This window comes from Pocillopora damicornis, chromosome 9 (assembly GCF_964200805.1).
Source record: "Pocillopora damicornis chromosome 9, jaPocDami1.2, whole genome shotgun sequence".
Classification (NCBI taxonomy): domain Eukaryota; kingdom Metazoa; phylum Cnidaria; class Anthozoa; order Scleractinia; family Pocilloporidae; genus Pocillopora; species Pocillopora damicornis.
This window is the reverse complement of record NC_142678.1, coordinates 9,173,308-9,190,858: the sequence shown is the minus strand read 5'-3', so window position 1 is coordinate 9,190,858 and position 17,551 is coordinate 9,173,308. Positions and strand designations below refer to the sequence as shown.

The 17,551-nt window shown below is 37.4% G+C and overlaps 3 protein-coding genes across 5 annotated transcripts in view; all 3 read right to left on the bottom strand.

Moving 5' to 3' along the window:
* Nucleotides 1-7,397, bottom strand: part of LOC149039997 (uncharacterized) — a 32,877-nt gene extending 25,480 nt beyond the window's left edge. The window contains exons 1-3 of one of the 3 annotated variants that reach the window (XM_089182451.1): nt 7,305-7,397; nt 6,490-6,871; nt 3,245-3,677 (exon numbers count right to left, since the gene is read on the bottom strand). In XM_089182451.1, coding sequence (XP_089038577.1) covers nt 3,613-3,677; nt 6,490-6,820 — 396 coding nt within the window. In that variant the 5' untranslated portion in view covers nt 6,821-6,871; nt 7,305-7,397 and the 3' untranslated portion in view covers nt 3,245-3,612. Of the gene's footprint in view, nt 1-3,244; nt 3,678-6,489; nt 6,872-7,304 lie in introns of those variants that run through there. The other 2 variants (XM_089182453.1, XM_089182452.1) reach the window with 2 other exon arrangements.
* A 617-nt stretch (nt 7,398-8,014) lies between these two features.
* Nucleotides 8,015-17,528, bottom strand: LOC113684186 (rap guanine nucleotide exchange factor 1). Its single transcript, XM_089182495.1, has 8 exons — nt 17,235-17,528; nt 16,959-17,056; nt 15,988-16,111; nt 15,691-15,785; nt 15,318-15,449; nt 15,084-15,224; nt 8,968-9,255; nt 8,015-8,435 (listed from the first exon to the last, which is right to left on the bottom strand). Exons 1-8 carry the CDS (start codon nt 17,413-17,415, stop codon nt 8,184-8,186), a joined length of 1,311 nt encoding a protein of 436 aa, XP_089038621.1. The 5' UTR covers nt 17,416-17,528; the 3' UTR covers nt 8,015-8,183.
* Nucleotides 11,581-13,740, bottom strand: LOC113684188 (alpha-1A adrenergic receptor). Its single transcript, XM_027201525.2, has one exon. It carries the CDS (start codon nt 12,692-12,694, stop codon nt 11,645-11,647), a length of 1,050 nt encoding a protein of 349 aa, XP_027057326.2. The 5' UTR covers nt 12,695-13,740; the 3' UTR covers nt 11,581-11,644.
* Nucleotides 17,529-17,551: the final 23 nt, after the last annotated feature.

Sequence of the window (17,551 nt, the reverse complement as noted above, 5' to 3'; positions counted from 1 at the left end):
ATGTAATCCATTGGGACACTTGTTCATCCCAGAGTAGTTAAATATATCTTGAGTCGGATTCCTAATGAAGATCAACTGAACCTTAAGATCAATAGGTTGGATATTAGATGTTTTCGAATGCTTTGATCGACCCGTTCTACTCTAGTGCGCCTGTGTTTCACTTTACTTTTTCTCACCCATGAATTTAATAAAGTGTTATTTACGCTTGTTCATTTTGTTGGTAATGGTAAGTTCAAAGCCTAATGAAGATCAACTTCCCAGTGATCACGATTTAATGGAACACCACTTAAGTGCGCAAGTGTTTCCACTTGACTTTTACTCGTATGGAAAGAAAATAATTTATTTTTCTTATAAATAAGAAGATTTTAATTTTTTTGATCGTTATGAGTTCAGTGTCTAATGAGGATCAACTCACTCTCACGAAGCGACCCGTTAAATTTTATCATCCTTGTGGGCGACTTGATAGAGAGCCACCTAGGTCAGTGTTTACGTTTCCCTAATTGTAAGGATTTCAGAATTGGAACTAATTGCGACAGACCTTCTCCCATAGAGAGGGAAGTTTAGGCTGGCAAAGAGAGCTAAAATCATTATCAACTAAGGAGCATTGCATGAATCTCTGGGATGAGTCATCCATTTTTTGTTGGTGTTTTGACTCAAATCTTCCATCGAGGTCATTTTCAAAAGGCTACGAATAGGCTGAATCCCTCTGATCATATCAGAGTTTTCTATTGCGAGTTCGAGTTTTATCTTAGTACTAGTAAACGATTCCTTTCTTAATGGTTTCCCCTATTATTTTAGTGTTAGTCAAGTAGGTATTGAACTCAAGCATAAAGAAGTTAGGCGAGAGGCCAATTTGAAACAGAATTCAGCGATGAGTTAGGTGATTTATCTTTTTGAAATTAAATTGTTTAAGTACCTCCAAATACTCTTCCTTTGATTTTAGTGGCCGTTGCGGTCACTTTGGTGTGGGCTTTTTAAAACTCAGTCGAAATGAGCTCTAGTTAGAAACTGTTATCATTATAAAGATGGAAAGGCCGCTACTCAATCAGAAAAGAAGCTTTCGCTAGTGCGACGATAGCATCATGAATAGGGCCAAAATTTCCGTGGAACAAACTGCAATTTAAAAAATTGTGAATTTTTCAGAATAGATAGAGAGTTTTATTCTTAAGTTTTTAACATGATTTCTGTCAAACACAGACGTCAAAGATCAAAACTTACCGGGTTAAATGCAAACTGAACCGTGTGTTGGTGAGGGAAATGTCATGTGTTGAGTTGGATACCAAATGAAGATCAAGTAAACCTTTGGACCCATGATGGGTCAAATATTAGCTGATTTCCAGAGGCTTTTATAGATGAGCTCAGTTGACTCTTGTGTGAATGTGTTTCCACTCAACTTTTTCTGGCGCATAAATCACAGTTATCCATAATTGTATAATTTATGATGTCCTTTTTTGTTGGAAATCACAAATATAAGTTTGGTTATACTATCAAAAAGATTAATAGGAAAAATAAACAAAAGGGACTTGGAAGGGATGGAGATGGAGAGGATTGGCAGCGACTGGAAACAAACATCTTCCATATTTAAGAAAATTTAGGCCGGCAGGATGAGTTCACTAACGGCTTAAATCAATTGTATGAATCACTGGGTCAACAAATCAGTATTTCTGTTCCTATTTTGACTGTCCTGGAGATCAGCATACGGGTTTGAGTGTTACTAAGTTCTAATGTTATCTATTATTGTTTCCTTTTCAAACGTTTCGCTCACTAGTTTCATTCAGGTAGGCCGCAGCATTAAACCCAAAAATCTAAAATGTGAAGTGAGTGACTTTTTTCAAACAGAATCCAATTAGAATTCTTTTCCCTCGCTCTTAATATATCAATATCAATTGTGCAAATGCTTTTCTGGTAGTTTTTAACTGAGTAACTCGTAGCCAATAAACAACATCTAGAGTCTTCTCTTAAATCTCCTCACGGAATTTGCGAAGTGTTCGCCCGGCAAAAGATTTTCTTTTTTTTTTTACTAAAGTAAGGCGCAAAACCAGTAATTAAAATGAACATACATGTGTGTACACTGAACATAGCCTAAAAATCTAAAAAACCCTCACCCGAGTAGCTTTAAGAACACACGAAATTGTTAGTTGTAGCACTCTGCATCAAAAGCTTTAACACAACCCGCTGCTTTTTCCATGACATATCTTTTGAATGGTTTGTCAAACGAACTCAAGACATGTTAAATTCGGCTTTGACGAACAACTTCATCTTTTCAATCATGGTAGAGAGATCGAGATAGATATTGCCAGTATTTAGTATTTTTTAAGGGAAATGTGTGCAAAAGCGACGTCTTAGGCAAAGTCCTTTGATGTGCCAAAGTCCAACTTAATTGCACTCTTCACAACTCATGACAGACCAAACCTTAAATATCTGCCTTAAATTATTTGCTACAATATCGTGAACTGGCCTAGGTTTTCAGTATTGTCATAATGAAACAGTTTGGGTATTGCCAGCTACGGGAGATGGATGACATTTTGGCTGCCTCGTTGTGATTAGCGAGGACGCTCTCAGTTGACCATCGTCCCGTCTTTATAATAGCCTGTGGACTTGAGTCAGCCCGTGTAGTAAGGGTCACATATTACTTAAAAATTAAATCATACACTCATTTGAATGGCTCTTACATATGTTCTATTGGAGGAGAGACGCATAGATGATGTCGCCGATAACAACATTTTGCTACCGCGTGTCTGATATTCAAAGTTGTGCCCTTTTGGTCGAGGAGAACATAAACATTTTGTGTGTTATTACTTTATTTTTCCAAGTCTAATTGAAAATAAAAGTTCAGATTTTAAAGAGAACAAACAAACCAAAGCTAGTTAGAAAATCACGACATAGAAAATTTATAAACTTTACCATTTCAAAGAAGAAAGGCCACAGATTACTAGAAGTGAAACTTGAATAGTGATGGCAAATTCCAGGTTTTGAGCAAACAAATCCTAAACTCTTGTAGGGTTTGCTCACAACTTTTCAAGTCACCAGAGTGCATTTTATTTTGGCCACATGTCAAGTTATTTACAGAATCCTCCTTAACTGTTAATGCTTTAAAGATGATAAAGGAGATGACTGTTCGAAAAGTACACAATATCTAAAGCCAAAAAACTGAAGTGGTCAGTGATCATAAAATTTGAAGAGATTTTGTTTTGTGATTGGTTGGCGATGCTTAGAATGATGTGAGGGAAAACAAATTTAAAGGTTTCGCGTTCAACTACGAGTTCATTTTATTTTTGATTTTAGATTCAAACTGTGTTTGATTTGTTCACTGCATAAATATTATCATGGCTTATGTTCATAGAAAGTTTTGTTAGTAGTATCCACATGAATTTTTATTTAAAAAATGCATGAATATATACATGTATTTACATAAATGTGTCCTTAATTTCAGTTCTTTTTCTTCAACGTTATTAACTGTTTCTGGAGCGCAAAATAAGGAATTAGTACAATAAATCATTATTGTTGATTCATATAGTTATTTGAATGTGTGAGTAGCATTTGATGTTGTCACGTGCAACAGGATGTACCAGGTGAGGATAGTCTTTCATGTAGCTTTATTTGGTTGCTTGTTTATACTAAGATGTTTGTTCGTCGAAGGAAGGACTTAGCCTCTCTTTCGCCGATTCGTGGATTGTCTGAAAAAGAAAAATAAGATATTCGACAAGAGACATTGTTTTTTATCAAAAAAAAAAAAGAAAAGTCGCGGTAATCTCGTTCCTTCACAAGGGACTCGATTCTACTAAGACCACTGCGAGCATTTGGGTGCTTAACCTACACGGGTTTTCTATCTCAAATGTTGAAGCGTAAGCTGCTAGAGTCTTGGATTTGGGAAATTTGTAAATAATGGTAACTGAACTGATTGGAGTGCAATTTGTAAAAGCAGTCACATGATTTCTAGTGCATTTGGGATAATTCAGCAACAAATTGCTTTTGCCTTTGGGCTTGTGCGATTTGGTTAGCCTTTGAAAAATATACGAGTGCTGATTTATCCCACATTGCACGAGAAAAGTCATGTGATTAATAGCTAATAATTTACAGGCAAAGTTATGACTCTGTTTTCCTTTTTATTTGTTCTTATTTTTTGTCATGGCTCACCAGCTCGACCGCTTGTCTTTCCCTTGTTGCCGAGGTTTCCCCTTACAACTTGCTTCAAACTTTTAAAACCTTCCTCAAGAATAATTGAGCGTTTATATCCTATGTCTGTTATGTATCAGTCGATTACACGCATTACTCATTACACGCATTACATTAAAGCCATCACGCTCGTAATCTTCCCCGTCTTTCGTACGAACTATTGCGTAAAACTCCTCGAGAATTTTATTCAGGGGCTACGATTCATACTTTCATATCCGTTTTTGAAGCCAGACTTTGAACCAGTTGTTTTCTTTTTAATTTGTTGGGTCTTTTTATTCCCCCTCAAACTTTGAATTAAACCGTTGTCGCTTTGTCCTCACCTGTCCGCTATTTTGTTTTGTTATGCTTTCGCATCTTACTCGTCCATCAATTTAATTTCAACTTTCTGCATTCAATTTAAATTTTTTCTGCATTGTTTGTGATGACTGACGTGTTTTGAGCCTAATGATATACATGGAAAAATTACTCAGTTTTGATTGGTTATAACAAATGCAGTTTTCAGGTAATTCAGTGCAGAAGAGAGTTAATTCAGTGCAGAAGAGGGTTAATTCAGTGCAAAGAAAGAAACAAATCAGACATTCTGATTAGTTAATACTCAAAGAAACTCGCAGATAGCCAATCAAATGCGAGCCTTGGATGTCGCAACAAAATTTGAAAATTTGCGAGCGAAACAATGGCTGGCGTTTTAAGTAGGTTTTTTTTCGCCACCGGAGCTGAAAACAGCTTAAACAACGAAAACATTGTAAAAAGCACTGCTTTTTGGTTGTCTGTTTGGAAAAAGTGGTGTTTTGAGAAGGGAATTGCCGAGGAAATCGAAAATTACGAGCCGACCCAGCTTAACACTTTGCTCGAGCGATCCAACGCCGAAATTTAAAACAAACATGGTTAAACCTCGGAAACGACAATTCCATTGCATCGAAAGTGCTTCGGACACAGACTGAACTATTCCTTGAACTGTTTAGTCGGACTTTGAACTTTCTTGCACCTAAAGATGTGAAGATATCATTGCCTATTATTGTTTTGATCCTACGCGGTTGTTTTGACCGAACGCACGGTTTGAATAATTTTTTTTTTGCACTTGATGCGCGCGCTTTGCTTATGTTTAATTATGATAAACCATCTGGTATTTTTCCATGTATATTATTAACATGTAATCACATGATTTTTCTCGTGCAATTTGGAATAAACAAGCACTTGTTAATTTTTTCAAAGACCACAAATTGCACTTGCCCGCAATTTTGTTAGTCTTTAAAAAAATTTACTCGTGCTTATTTGTTCCAAATTGCACTCGAAATCATGTGATTACCTATACTAATAATATACATGGAAAAATTACTTAGTTCTGATTGGTTAAGATAAATGCAGTTTTCAGGTAATTCAGTGCAGAAGAGAGTTGATTCAGTGCAGAAGAGGGTTAACTCAGTGCAAAGAAAGAAACAAATCAGACATTCTGATTGGTCAATAATCAAAGAAACTCACAGATAGCCAATCAAATGCGAGCCTTGGATGTCGCAACAAAATTTGAAAATTTGAAATTTTGCGAGCGAAACAATGGCCGGTGTTTTAAGTAGGTTTTCTTTCGCCACCGCAGCTGAAAAAGAGCAATTTTGTTAGTCTTTGAAAAAATTTACTCGTGCTTATTTATTCCAAATTGCACTCGAAATCATGTGATTACCTATACAAACAGGATGCTTATAATTACTTTTTTAAAATTTGTATTATTAGGTAATATGCGTGATTTGAAATCATAAATATGATTTCAGACCAAAAGCACGTGACACAAAGCTCAACTACTACTTTATTACATCCATTTTGAATCGCAAAATTCAGTCTCTAAGATACACGATCTTTTAGTCTGTAAAATATTTTGTTCATCCAGTAGTAAGCTGTTTTGTAGAAAAGTGCAAAAGTTTTTTTTTTATTTTCCTGCAATTTGCTTGGTTTCTTTAACAAGCAATTGTTCGTTGTATTTCAGTAGAGTTTCCTCATTGGCTGAGAAAAAGATGCGATTTAGAGCAAAAGAATGATGTGATTCGTGAATAAATCGCGGCTATAAGAGCCAATCAAATTACAAGGATCACCAGTGATTTAAAAATTAATGTAATGAAGGTTGAAACTTTTCTTTTATGATTTCATGACTAATAACTTTCGCACTAGCTTATGATTAACCCACTGGTCTCATGCCCAAACGTCATTGGGACCAAGCGACTTTTGAGCTTAATGTGCAGGGATCTAAGTACGAATTAGCGTCCGACAGCCACACCAAATAAATAGTTGAAAGATATGAATGAACAAACTGATGTTCTTAATTACCTCGTCCATGCAGTATACTTCTCTTGTCGCTGTCTGCAGATCTCAGGTCCTCTTGTGATCTTTCATACGCCTCCTGGTCACTTTCCGATCCTTCTTGTTGTCTTTCGTTTACGTCATAGAAGTTCTCTTGGAATTTTTCATGCACCCTGTGTTGATTTTCATGGTGTGCCTCGTGTACATGCTTGAGATATTCGACGTGATTTTGCATATTTTCACTGTAATGGTCATAGAATTCTTGGAAATATTCATTGGGCAGTGGGCCCCAGTTCGGCGCAGAGTGTACGATTATGAAAATTGCGCAGGCGAATGTAAAAACCCAGAAATGATTCATAAATATTACTTGACTGCTACGTAGACCGTCAGTGGACCTGGAAAAAGGTGGCTATAATTCAGAGAACCGCTTCAGTCAGCGAATAATCAAATTTTCGACGAGGAAAAAAGGAAAATCACGTTTGAAGTTTTATTCATATCCTTGCTCAATGAATAACAAATTGACTAATACTTTCTGATGCCATGAAGACAGACTCATGCAGCAGAGAATTTTTTCAAAACTTTTTTAAGTCTTTCTAAAATATTTATATAGAAATTGTACCTTACGAAGATTACAGTCAATTGAAAATCATCTTCATGCACATTAATCAAGAAAATAACAGATCAATCCTACTGAACGGTCGACAATCCCTGAAAAATTCGTATGACAGGTAAACAACCCGTGCGTTTTGCCCAGCACCTGTTATAAACAGTTGCTTAAAAAACACTTCATACGTCATAATATTCAGTTGATATTTACTTCAGACGCAACAAACCAGGCTTACCTTGAAAACCAGAAGAAAATAAAGGTGACAAGAAAAGATGCAAACCTCTACATCAGTTTCCCTGACTACTGTGGATCAACCCATCGTGGTGATGTCATCACAGGTCAATCAATCAATCAAAATTCTCTTACATTATGTCAGGAAGAAACTTTGAATCGAACAATCTTAATATATCTTGGGCCCTTAAAATCCTTTGTATCAAAAAAAAAACTGAGTCTTTATTAAGTTTCAAGATTTCCCTCATCTGAAATTATATAAGATTTTCTAAACGCATTGACAATAGAGAAAGAACAAAGAGCCAAACCCCTTTTCCACTTCAATAGCCGCCGAAAGCCACCAATAATATTCCCTTTAGTCGTTCTCTAATTGTTTTTGAGCGCAAGCGCTTGGGCGACAAAAAGTGTAACATAGGCTTCCCTGGTCTCATCCCTTTTTGTGTCAAGCAAACTTTCGCAACTGAAAATAGTTCGGAGCATGCAGCGTTTCTTTGCCTCGGGACGAGGGGGGTCTGAGTATGAGCCCTAGCAGGCCTGGATCCAAGGCATGAGGAATCCGTGATTGGAATGCGAAGCCATCCCAAGAAATAAGCTGCAGTTACATTGTATTTGTGGCAAAAGTTTTAAACTTAGTCCAAACTTTCAAAAAGCATTGTTTTCCTGACCTCGTTAAGTTGTTTTTTATTAACAGTGTAAAGAAAGCGAGATCCGATCAACATAATCTACTAAATTTATTTTCATCGTATCGGAAATTGAATCATATTGAGGAAAATTATCCCAAATGCCTCGTATTGTCAAATACTATTTAAAAGATTAATTCGATTTATCAATCTAAGATTATAACTTGTAAACGCTTCTCGTTTAAGTGAATTAAAAAAAAATGTCAATACAAGTGTTGCTCTTGGATTGAGTAGGGTACATCCTGTAATTTTGTTGGGTTCAACAGCCATTTCTTGGTTCGCAGTTCATTCCGTATGTCTAACTTGTAATGTCGCCATTTTTCCCCTGCTACAAAACTACGAAAAACCTGTCTCCTCGAGGGCAGTTGTTTGTTGAGTTTATCCTTCATCTCCTCTAATATGCGTCCTTTCTCGTGTTTAGCCATTACATGTCTTGGAACCAAAACGATTTCCACCTAAAATGGTCAGTTTAATGAAGTGTTCAAAATTTTGATCATTAGCAGCGGGGTTTGATATCAAGAGGGAAATGTGTGCCACGTGAAGACAGTGGCTTCGTTTTAATCAATTCATTGTTTCATTTGGACAAAACGGAATGCGTGAAACTGGGACATGAATTCAAGACATATATAGAGCGAAGAATATCGAGCGCTTTTTGATTGAGTGTCGCAAAACCAAAACCAATGTAATCACGAGGACCAATCGAAGAAAGAAAACACCTTCAAGAGGCAATAAGCGTAAAAAAAACCAAACTGCCCATGCGCGAGAAAACGAGGGTTTTATTTTGCAACTGATTGATGGAGGGGCGAGTTTTGAGGATCAATGAAAGGGCGAAATAAAATACAACCAATGTAATCTCGGACTACTTTCGACACTCAAACGAAAATAGCTTTATTTCCTAACTTCAAATTAAAGCACTTTGCTCCTTCGCAATACAGCTCCGTCACCACTCGCCGCGATTTTTACGTTCACCCACATATACTTTCTTACCTTATTAACTGATATAATGCTCATTTTAGTGAAATCTTCTCCAACACCGAAGTAATCCCCTTTACCAAAGAGACAAACAACGAGGAAATGCTTTCTAACGTAATCGTAACTTTTGATTTTGAAGATGTGGCTGTTATCGCCTTCAGCTTCCAATGGTGGTAAAATGAGCCTTCTTTTTGCTAACGGAGGCGTTCTTCGTACAAGAGTCATTTCTCGCACCACCTGACATTGACCAGATCTTATAAAGTAAATACATTCCCCTGGGTTTCCTGCGTCTCGAAGAATCACCTGGGGAAAGTAAATTTGCAACATTAGCTTGGTCTGTCTGTGTGAAATCACTTAACCTTAACCTAACCTTGCTGAAGACTCTTGTCTACAGATAAGGTACAAGGCAAAGGATCCTGGGTAGTCGAAAAGACTCTTTAACTAACAGAATGATAGTCTAATCGGCGACAAGTGATTGGTAGGCACCGCTAAAATTCAAATAGAGACGAAAAAAATACTGAATGGTGAGACAGTAACAATAAGACGTTTTTCAACAGAGAAATTTTAATCTGTTTTAAATGCTAAAAGTGTTAGAAACTCGCGCCATGTATTTTAACAATTACCTACTTGATAAACTTTGGGTAACCTATCTGAGTATAAAACCATACGGATGAAAAGTGATCAGTCAAAAAGATATTTTTCGCATTCATCAAGACCCTCTCTTACAAAAGGAACGCACCAAAAACTTTTCTCATGATGTTATTTTTATTTGCATGACAAAAAAACATTTTCCTATCAGATGCTTAAATCTGCATTCGTTTGAGAGCCAATCAGACCAGCATAACTAAACCCAATCGTTTTCTTGAGCCTTAGACCGATTGGACTCGAGAGCGGTGCGCCGGACGGGAACGTCATTTCAGAACGGGAAAGCGCTCGGATAATCTGGACACGACGCTATTTCGACTTCCGGTATTAGCGTTGCCGCTCTCCCCATCGAGTTCAGAACGTTATTTCGCTGGTTTTCCCGTCGTGATCAAAACACCTAGGATTTGCGTTAGTTGTGCACTTATAAACGAGATAATGCTGTTTGGAATGATTTCAGAACTCATTTCCAGGATAACCAGGTCCCTTTCTTTGTTTTATTCGGTGAATTTGTGAAAATTTCCCACTACATTTATTCTGGATTCCCGAAAGGAAACACGATCGTCAGCAAGCGATCCAAGATTTTAGGGCTCAGTTACCTTTTGTAACTGAGCGTGGCTTTAAACAACGTAAGGGCTTTTCTTTGATTCATTTCTTACACCATGTATGAAAACTCTAAGAATGGGTGCTGTTAATTTTATCGTGAATTAATTCATCAATAGATAAAACTTGCTTCATGTTGAAGTTTATCAAAATGAAACTGAACACGAAGGTTATCTGCTGTATTATTCAGTGTTATTTGTTGTCTTTGTCGTTTTAACCGTGATTAAAAGTGTTCTGCGAATTGAAGTCAGAGATAAAAAAAATTTGAGAATAGTTTTTGATCAGCGTCGGAGAAAACTAAGACGAGAAAGTCATGCTATCGCTTCGAAAGAAAATGACAATCAACTTGATTTCGGCACGGCTTTCTAAACCTATTGGTTTGATTAAGTCTTGAACGACTTTATTCGTTAAAAAAATTAAATTAAACAAAAGCAAACACAAAATAAAACAGGGACGAAGTCTTATTCCTCGGTCTAACCGTTTCGTTGGCGACAAGTATGAGTGTATTTCATTCGTTCATGGTTAAACGGGAACTCAATGTAAACAACTCCATCGTTGGATCGATTGATCTCCATATGTTTTCACCATAACTCCTGATAACTCCATTCAAAATGCATTGCAACTCTAAGAAGGTGGTGCTCAAAAGAGATGTACTATCATGATTGAGAGGAATATTCAGTACAAAAGGGAAAAAATGGCAACGATTTCAATTCCAAATAGTCAGCAACACAATTATTCCCGACACACGTGTCTGCTTTATTACGAAATTTACACCAGAGATACTAGAGAGTGTTTTTTTCCCTCTCAGATACTGCTATATCACAGGGAAATGATCCTTCGATATTAACATGGCTAGGACCAAATAGTTCCCTGGGAACACTCTTACTGATCGTCTACGGATTTCTGGTGAATTTCGTATCAATAAATCGTGAGGACTACAACAAAGTGCCGCCTTTTTCGTTCTGTAATGACTCCTAATTTTGTGTATGTTTTGCCATGCATTTGAATATAGATTAGATGTTAGCGCAACAGTGAGGGGAATAAGAGAGCTAAGTGCCTCACAGGATAAGGTATCATGAAAACGGCGAGAATCAGTGTAAGGAATATTTTGGCGGTCGCAGAACTGAAAGAGAAACAACATATTGAAAAATTATGCAGATTGATAAAATTAACATAAACTTCTGAAAGTACTGCCAACCGAAAGTAGAGGAAATCTTCCCAAAGAGTGATACAATTTTACGGCATATGAAAGCTGATCCTAGAGGTACCAGCCTCCTGAGAACTGCGATCTCAAAATAGATCTTAATCTTAAAAGGATATTATATCCGAAAGGTGATAATTACACTCTGAATTTCACGTCATATATATTGAGCCGCTAGCAACAAACTTTAATATCTTTATTCTTCATCGAGTGAAAAAAATATAGACCTTATAAGTGTAAACTTTACTAAAAATTCGACTGTCTTGTCGCCGTCCTTATTTCACACAGTTCTTGATAAAGCGATCTGAAAGTCTTAATACACGCTCGTCTCAGATCCTTACTAAAAACAACGTAGATGAAAGGATTGATGGCGGAGTTAATATTCGGCAGAGTATAGACAAATGCCACATTAATAACAGAAAACACACCGCTCAATTCAGGATTCTGTTGACTATTTAAACATGACCGGCACCATGTTTTGACCAACAGAATTATGAAAGTTGGTAACCAGCAAACAACAAAGGCGCCAACCACTATAGCTAGAGTTTTCGTGGCTTTAAGTTGCTGTTTGTACAAGGCTTGATGATTTTCATTGCTATTTGACACATGAGGCATAACGGGAACGGTTAGTCTCGAGATGGCGCGGAAGTGTTCCATGGCGATCTTGAAAATGTAACAGTAAGCGCACATTATCACTACGAGAGGAACGAAAAAACCAACAATTGCTGCAAACGTGTAATAATAAGGATCGGGCTTGTAGCAGCCGTTGTTGATGCCTACGAGCTTCCCAGCAAGGGGAGTCCAGTTGGTTAAACCAGAGGATGCCACGACTATCGAATAGATCCACACAGACGATAACATCAACCAAGAAGTCCTACAAGTCACTATTTGGTGATATCTCAGAGGATACTTGGTGGCTAAAAACCGATCGACGCTTATCAATGCTAGATTTCCTATCGAGGCACAGCAACAGAGTAAGTCTGCCCAAATCCAAAACAAGCAGGCAGATTCACTAAGGCACCACTGGGTGTTATGAATTGTTTGATGGATCCGAAATGGTAGCGAGAGGGTAGCAACCATTAAGTCTGAACAAGCCAGTGAAGCGACGAGGTAGCTGGTGAAAGTATGCAGATTGTTATTGAGAAATACCGTCAAGCAAACTGAGATGTTTCCCAAAAGTGTTATGATGGCTATGAAAATCAGAAAGCACGACTGGGCGACAAATGGCTTCATGGTCGGCTCTCGGCAATCCATTTGATTCATAGCCGTTGATGTGATGTTAGTAGCAGGAGCCATCGGCGTGCCTTGAGTTCTTCCGGAAAAAAATTATCGATACTATGGTTCTTCAAAACGAAATGTCATGATGCTAAATATCCACGTTTCAGGTCAAAATTAGAATATAACCACAAGCGAATTTCATTTTTGTCAAGGAGAATTTGAATCGATCAGCGTGTCAAACCTAAGTGTTTTAAAAGTGGCCAAGAATACAAGCTGAACTGATAACAGTTTAGAGGACGCTAAGCCAGTGTGGTTGCGAGTTTCTTTGTGTCCTTTGAAAAGACAGGTGGAAAGCAAATAAAGGCCCCCACTCACGCCATAGTAGGCGGAGTTCCTGCGACTCGTACCCATCCAAATTAAAACTTGAAATTAAACGGAAAAAGAAGGCATTAAAACAACAGACTGGTTCCGTAACGTGGAAGTTCCAGATCGTGTTACTCCACACACTTTCGGAATTTATCAAAATGAAATTTTTAACTTGATGCGATAGCACTTTACATTATGACATGGTTTCTATTTGTTCAGATGGTAACACACAAAATAACTTGAGACGGAACGCCATGGTATTATATTGACTTCTCTTGGCGTCCTGTCACCACTTACGACAACGTAGTCAATCACTTTAAGGCAAGTTAATAACATGTTGTGTTTTAGCCTTAATACGACAACTATTATATTACAGAACAAAGACAGAATATCACAGAAGCTTTGAACAAAAACGCGACATGAAGATTAAAAATCAGTACCCGTATTAAAGGAGAACATGAAGGAGGAAATGAAAAGAATCTTAATAAAATTACATTTGTAAATAAATTTTTCAAAACCGAATCCAAAATGAAACCTCGTAATCGACGCTCGCACTCACTTCACAGCGCAACAAAAAGAAAAAAAATTTAACAATAATAATATTGGTGATAGTCGCGTAACTAATTAATATTTTGGTGGGTAAAGTAAGAGTTAGCCAACGTTAATGACTGCATTTAGATTTCAAAAGATTTTACGTTTGTCAGTCAGCGTTGGCGTACATCACCAGCTATATTCACATCGACGGCAGACTTCCTTTTGCAAACTATATTCACGTACGTTTTGATCGCACTCGGTTTATAATTTTAAAATTTCAATCGAATCACTTTGTTGCTTCCATTTCCATCACTGAGTTGAGTGAGAACAGCAGTAAATGCGTTTTTTTTATATCAAACATATATGAAATCATTTAATTTAAAATCTCAATACGTACAAATTACATAGGGTTCAAAATTCTAAATATTAAAACACAAAATGTGAAAGAAAAATTGTCGTATGTTTCCATTCCGAGAATCTTCACGTGAAAATAGGGAAAGGAACAATAAACTTCCGCCACCGTTCGTAGACAGTGAATAACCTCTTTAGTGCATAACCTGTACATGTCATTAACTTTCTCTGAAGTTCCAACAGCACTTAATTAAGATATACTAGCCCACGCTCAGCGGAGAGTGAAATCCTATTGCAGATAAAATACTTGAACTGCCCAAGTTATTCACGATATTAAGTTTAGTTATTTGGCTTTTTCATTCAATTTTTTATTATTCAATATGATTTTTTACATTATAAGTTTTAAAGAAGCAAGCTTAAATTTTTTAAAGTATAATTTACATGAGACGTGTGGTAACGTGTGGTAACGTGTGGTTATCATTGATGCGGTGGTGAAGCATGGTCCGCCGAATTGCGTCTGATTTCGTTTGCCTTTTGGCTGTTGCCATCGAACTACAGTCACCAAGTGAAGAGGAACTTAATTGCGCAATGATTTTAGCACAGTAATAGTGCCACCTAAAAAAACTTCATGAACATGAGCGAGTCTAGTGTAGTATCATTCACATCAGTTGCAGAAGTTGTGCATGGTGCAGGGCGACTGAATTGAAAGAACAGAATCGTAAACCACGTTATTTGGCTGCAGATTGTTTGCGGACTTTTTTCATTAACACAAAATATACCCTCCTGCAGTGTGGAGACTGATTGATCATAGGGAAATGGATAGCAAGAATGTAAATGATCCAGCTAGAATAACCTGAAGGCTTAAAGTCGATGAAACTCATATCATTAAACCAATAATCATCTGAGGTTCCAATTTACGGGCATTTGCATGGCTGCAAATACCTCCGGCATAAAATGTCATAATTTTTGTTTTCAAAAAACCACCCCTGACTTGGTGATAGTAAGAATGCTACTTATAGAGTGCTATAAAGGTGCTGGTTTTAGTTTCATGTGTAGTTTCAAATTCAGGGGTTTCCTTTCACAGACCTTTTTAGCCTCGCTCTCCAAAACGATCTGTTGGCCACACATTTTGACGTCAAGCTCGTTATCCCGCGTAGTCTGTCTCGCTCTAACAATTATTGTCTACTGGAAAGCGATTTTTTTATCTTTTACTTACCGTGTTTGCAGGGTACTCCACTAGTTTAGCTGCAGAATTCGCTTGTTGCAACTCTTTGGGCGAACGGTCTTTAAAGCATGGCGAAGATGTCAACAAAGACATCTTAGTCTCCCATTCCTGCTGATAACTCCTTTTTAAAACCTACAGACCACAGAGAAATGTTTTTACGTGAACTTGGTAAAGCTCAATAATTACTAGTGAGAGAATGTAAAAATTGTAAGGGCAAGTGTATACCATATCAAAATCTGGTTTGTCTATCGTCAACAACTCAACCGTCCCTTTGCATATGACGGTCGCTACCCTTGTTATGTCGTGTAGCAGTGCCAGCTCTCCAAACGAGTCTCCAGCGAACATCTCTCCCACGATCTGAAATATAGCATCCATAATTTTATGACCGCAGTTCCAACAATTTCAAGATAACAAGGATATGCTACGCCTTCATGGCTTCCAAAGTTAACTTATGAAACTCTTTCATAAGAACCTTGATCCTTCTTAATGTGACTGAACAAATACTCATGTCAGTGCGTGCATTTCTACCTGCTGTCCATATTTATTAACATATGTTAATTTTGTGATAAATTCAAAAACTAGTTTCTACTTCAAAGACCTGTTTCATGCGGAGTCCTGTGATTTTATCTGTCTCTGCCACTTGAACAAATACAGTTCCCCTCAAGATGAAATACATGGACCCTCCTGGTTGGCCTGTGTCAAATAGAACAGCGATTTGTGACAGCCGATAAACTTCTGTAATTCTGCAGTCTAATTATTTTCAATCTTCATTATCAACTGAAAAGTGAGACTTTCTGGAGTCGTTGTCTACTGCTTAATTTCAACCAAGATAACTTTTGCGAACCGAAATGACTAGTAGTAAGTTTTCAGCCCCAGAATACACTGGGACACTCACCTTGTTTGACGATCACTCTTCCATCCTCAAACTGTTGAAAATATACAACTTTTGCGATCTCGCGTTTGATGAGTGGTGTGTAACGACTGAAACATTTTAGCTTATCCACAATGCCGAAGATAACCTGCGAAATCAAAGTGTCGATTCCAATCTATTAGTATCTACTGATACCTCTCAGCTAGGCTACATTGTATCTTGCGCCTTCATTTTTTCCTAATCTGGGTGAGTCATTTGTTCGGAGAGCGCAGTTTTGACATTGACTGAATTGTCCACCAATACATACAGTTCAACCGAAATGTTTATGGATGCCAACATATTCTACTAATACGATATTTTGCAATTTCCAGCTGACATACCATACACGAACATCGCACACAAAGGTGCACTATCATAAAATTTAAAATTTGTTTATATCCCTCGATTTTCATTTTTACAGAAGTGATCTTAACTTTTTAATCAATTTAGGACTTTTGATGTGCACGTTCCAGTCATTATGGGAAACACAAGCTCATTTGTCGAAGTTTCTCACAATTACTAATCACGTTCTCAACCTTTGCAATTTTTTTAAGGAAACACCTTACAATCTATCAAAGAAAGCAGACAATGGCATGAAATAAAATCCATGAGCAGTGGCATTTTCATAACGCATGGTGAAAGTGACTGAAGTAAGCTAAAAAAAACATAGGTTTTGGAATGTTTCCGATAAAATCAATTGTGGGACATATATTTTTGTTTGAGGCCTCAAAACTACTGTTTGATCGTGTTGTTTTATCTTAAATTACTGTTTCTGGAAAAATTATAGATCGGAAAAAGGTCTGAAGATTAGTTAACCTAATACAGTATTTATTGGGCCTCGTTTGAAACATCTTAATTTTATCCAACAGGACGACATGGAGATTAGGGAGAAAATTAGTAAATCATAACCTCGCGCAGAGGTAAGATGCAAGAATTAAGACTATTCCTGTCAGTACCTTTATTTCCTCTTCTCTCCTTTGGCACGAGGGTTTGAACAGAATTTGCTTAGCCTTCTTGGATAAGCTGCTACTCAGGTGAATCGGAGACTTAAATGCTGAAAACAAATAGGAAGAAAGTTTGTATTTAGTCTGCGATGTTGTCCTCGGATCAGCATATTCCATGGGCTGTGAATTTTCAATACAGTATCTTTAATAAGCTAAGAAAATGACACGGTATTCATAGAACAACAAGTGAACAAAGACCAATGAAGGCAAACACGAAAGTTTGATTACCACCGCTGTTGAAAGACAAAACCTTCTCGCTCTCTTGATTGATCTGGAACACTTTACTATGTTCATCGGCAATTTTTGATTGCAAAGCTCTCGTCCATCGACTTTGTGACTGGACGGAGCGAGCAAGGCGACGGAACCTTTCTAACGGGGACGGTTTAAACTGCTCTGTTTCCGTAGACATATCTGCACCTCTCTTAAGGCTTGTGAATGTTAAGTGACAATTAGAGTTCTCCAAAAAAATCTGTACAAAACAACAGTGAGCTGCGCACTACGTCATAACTCAGTAATTGCGCGCGCACAATCATACTGAAATTCTA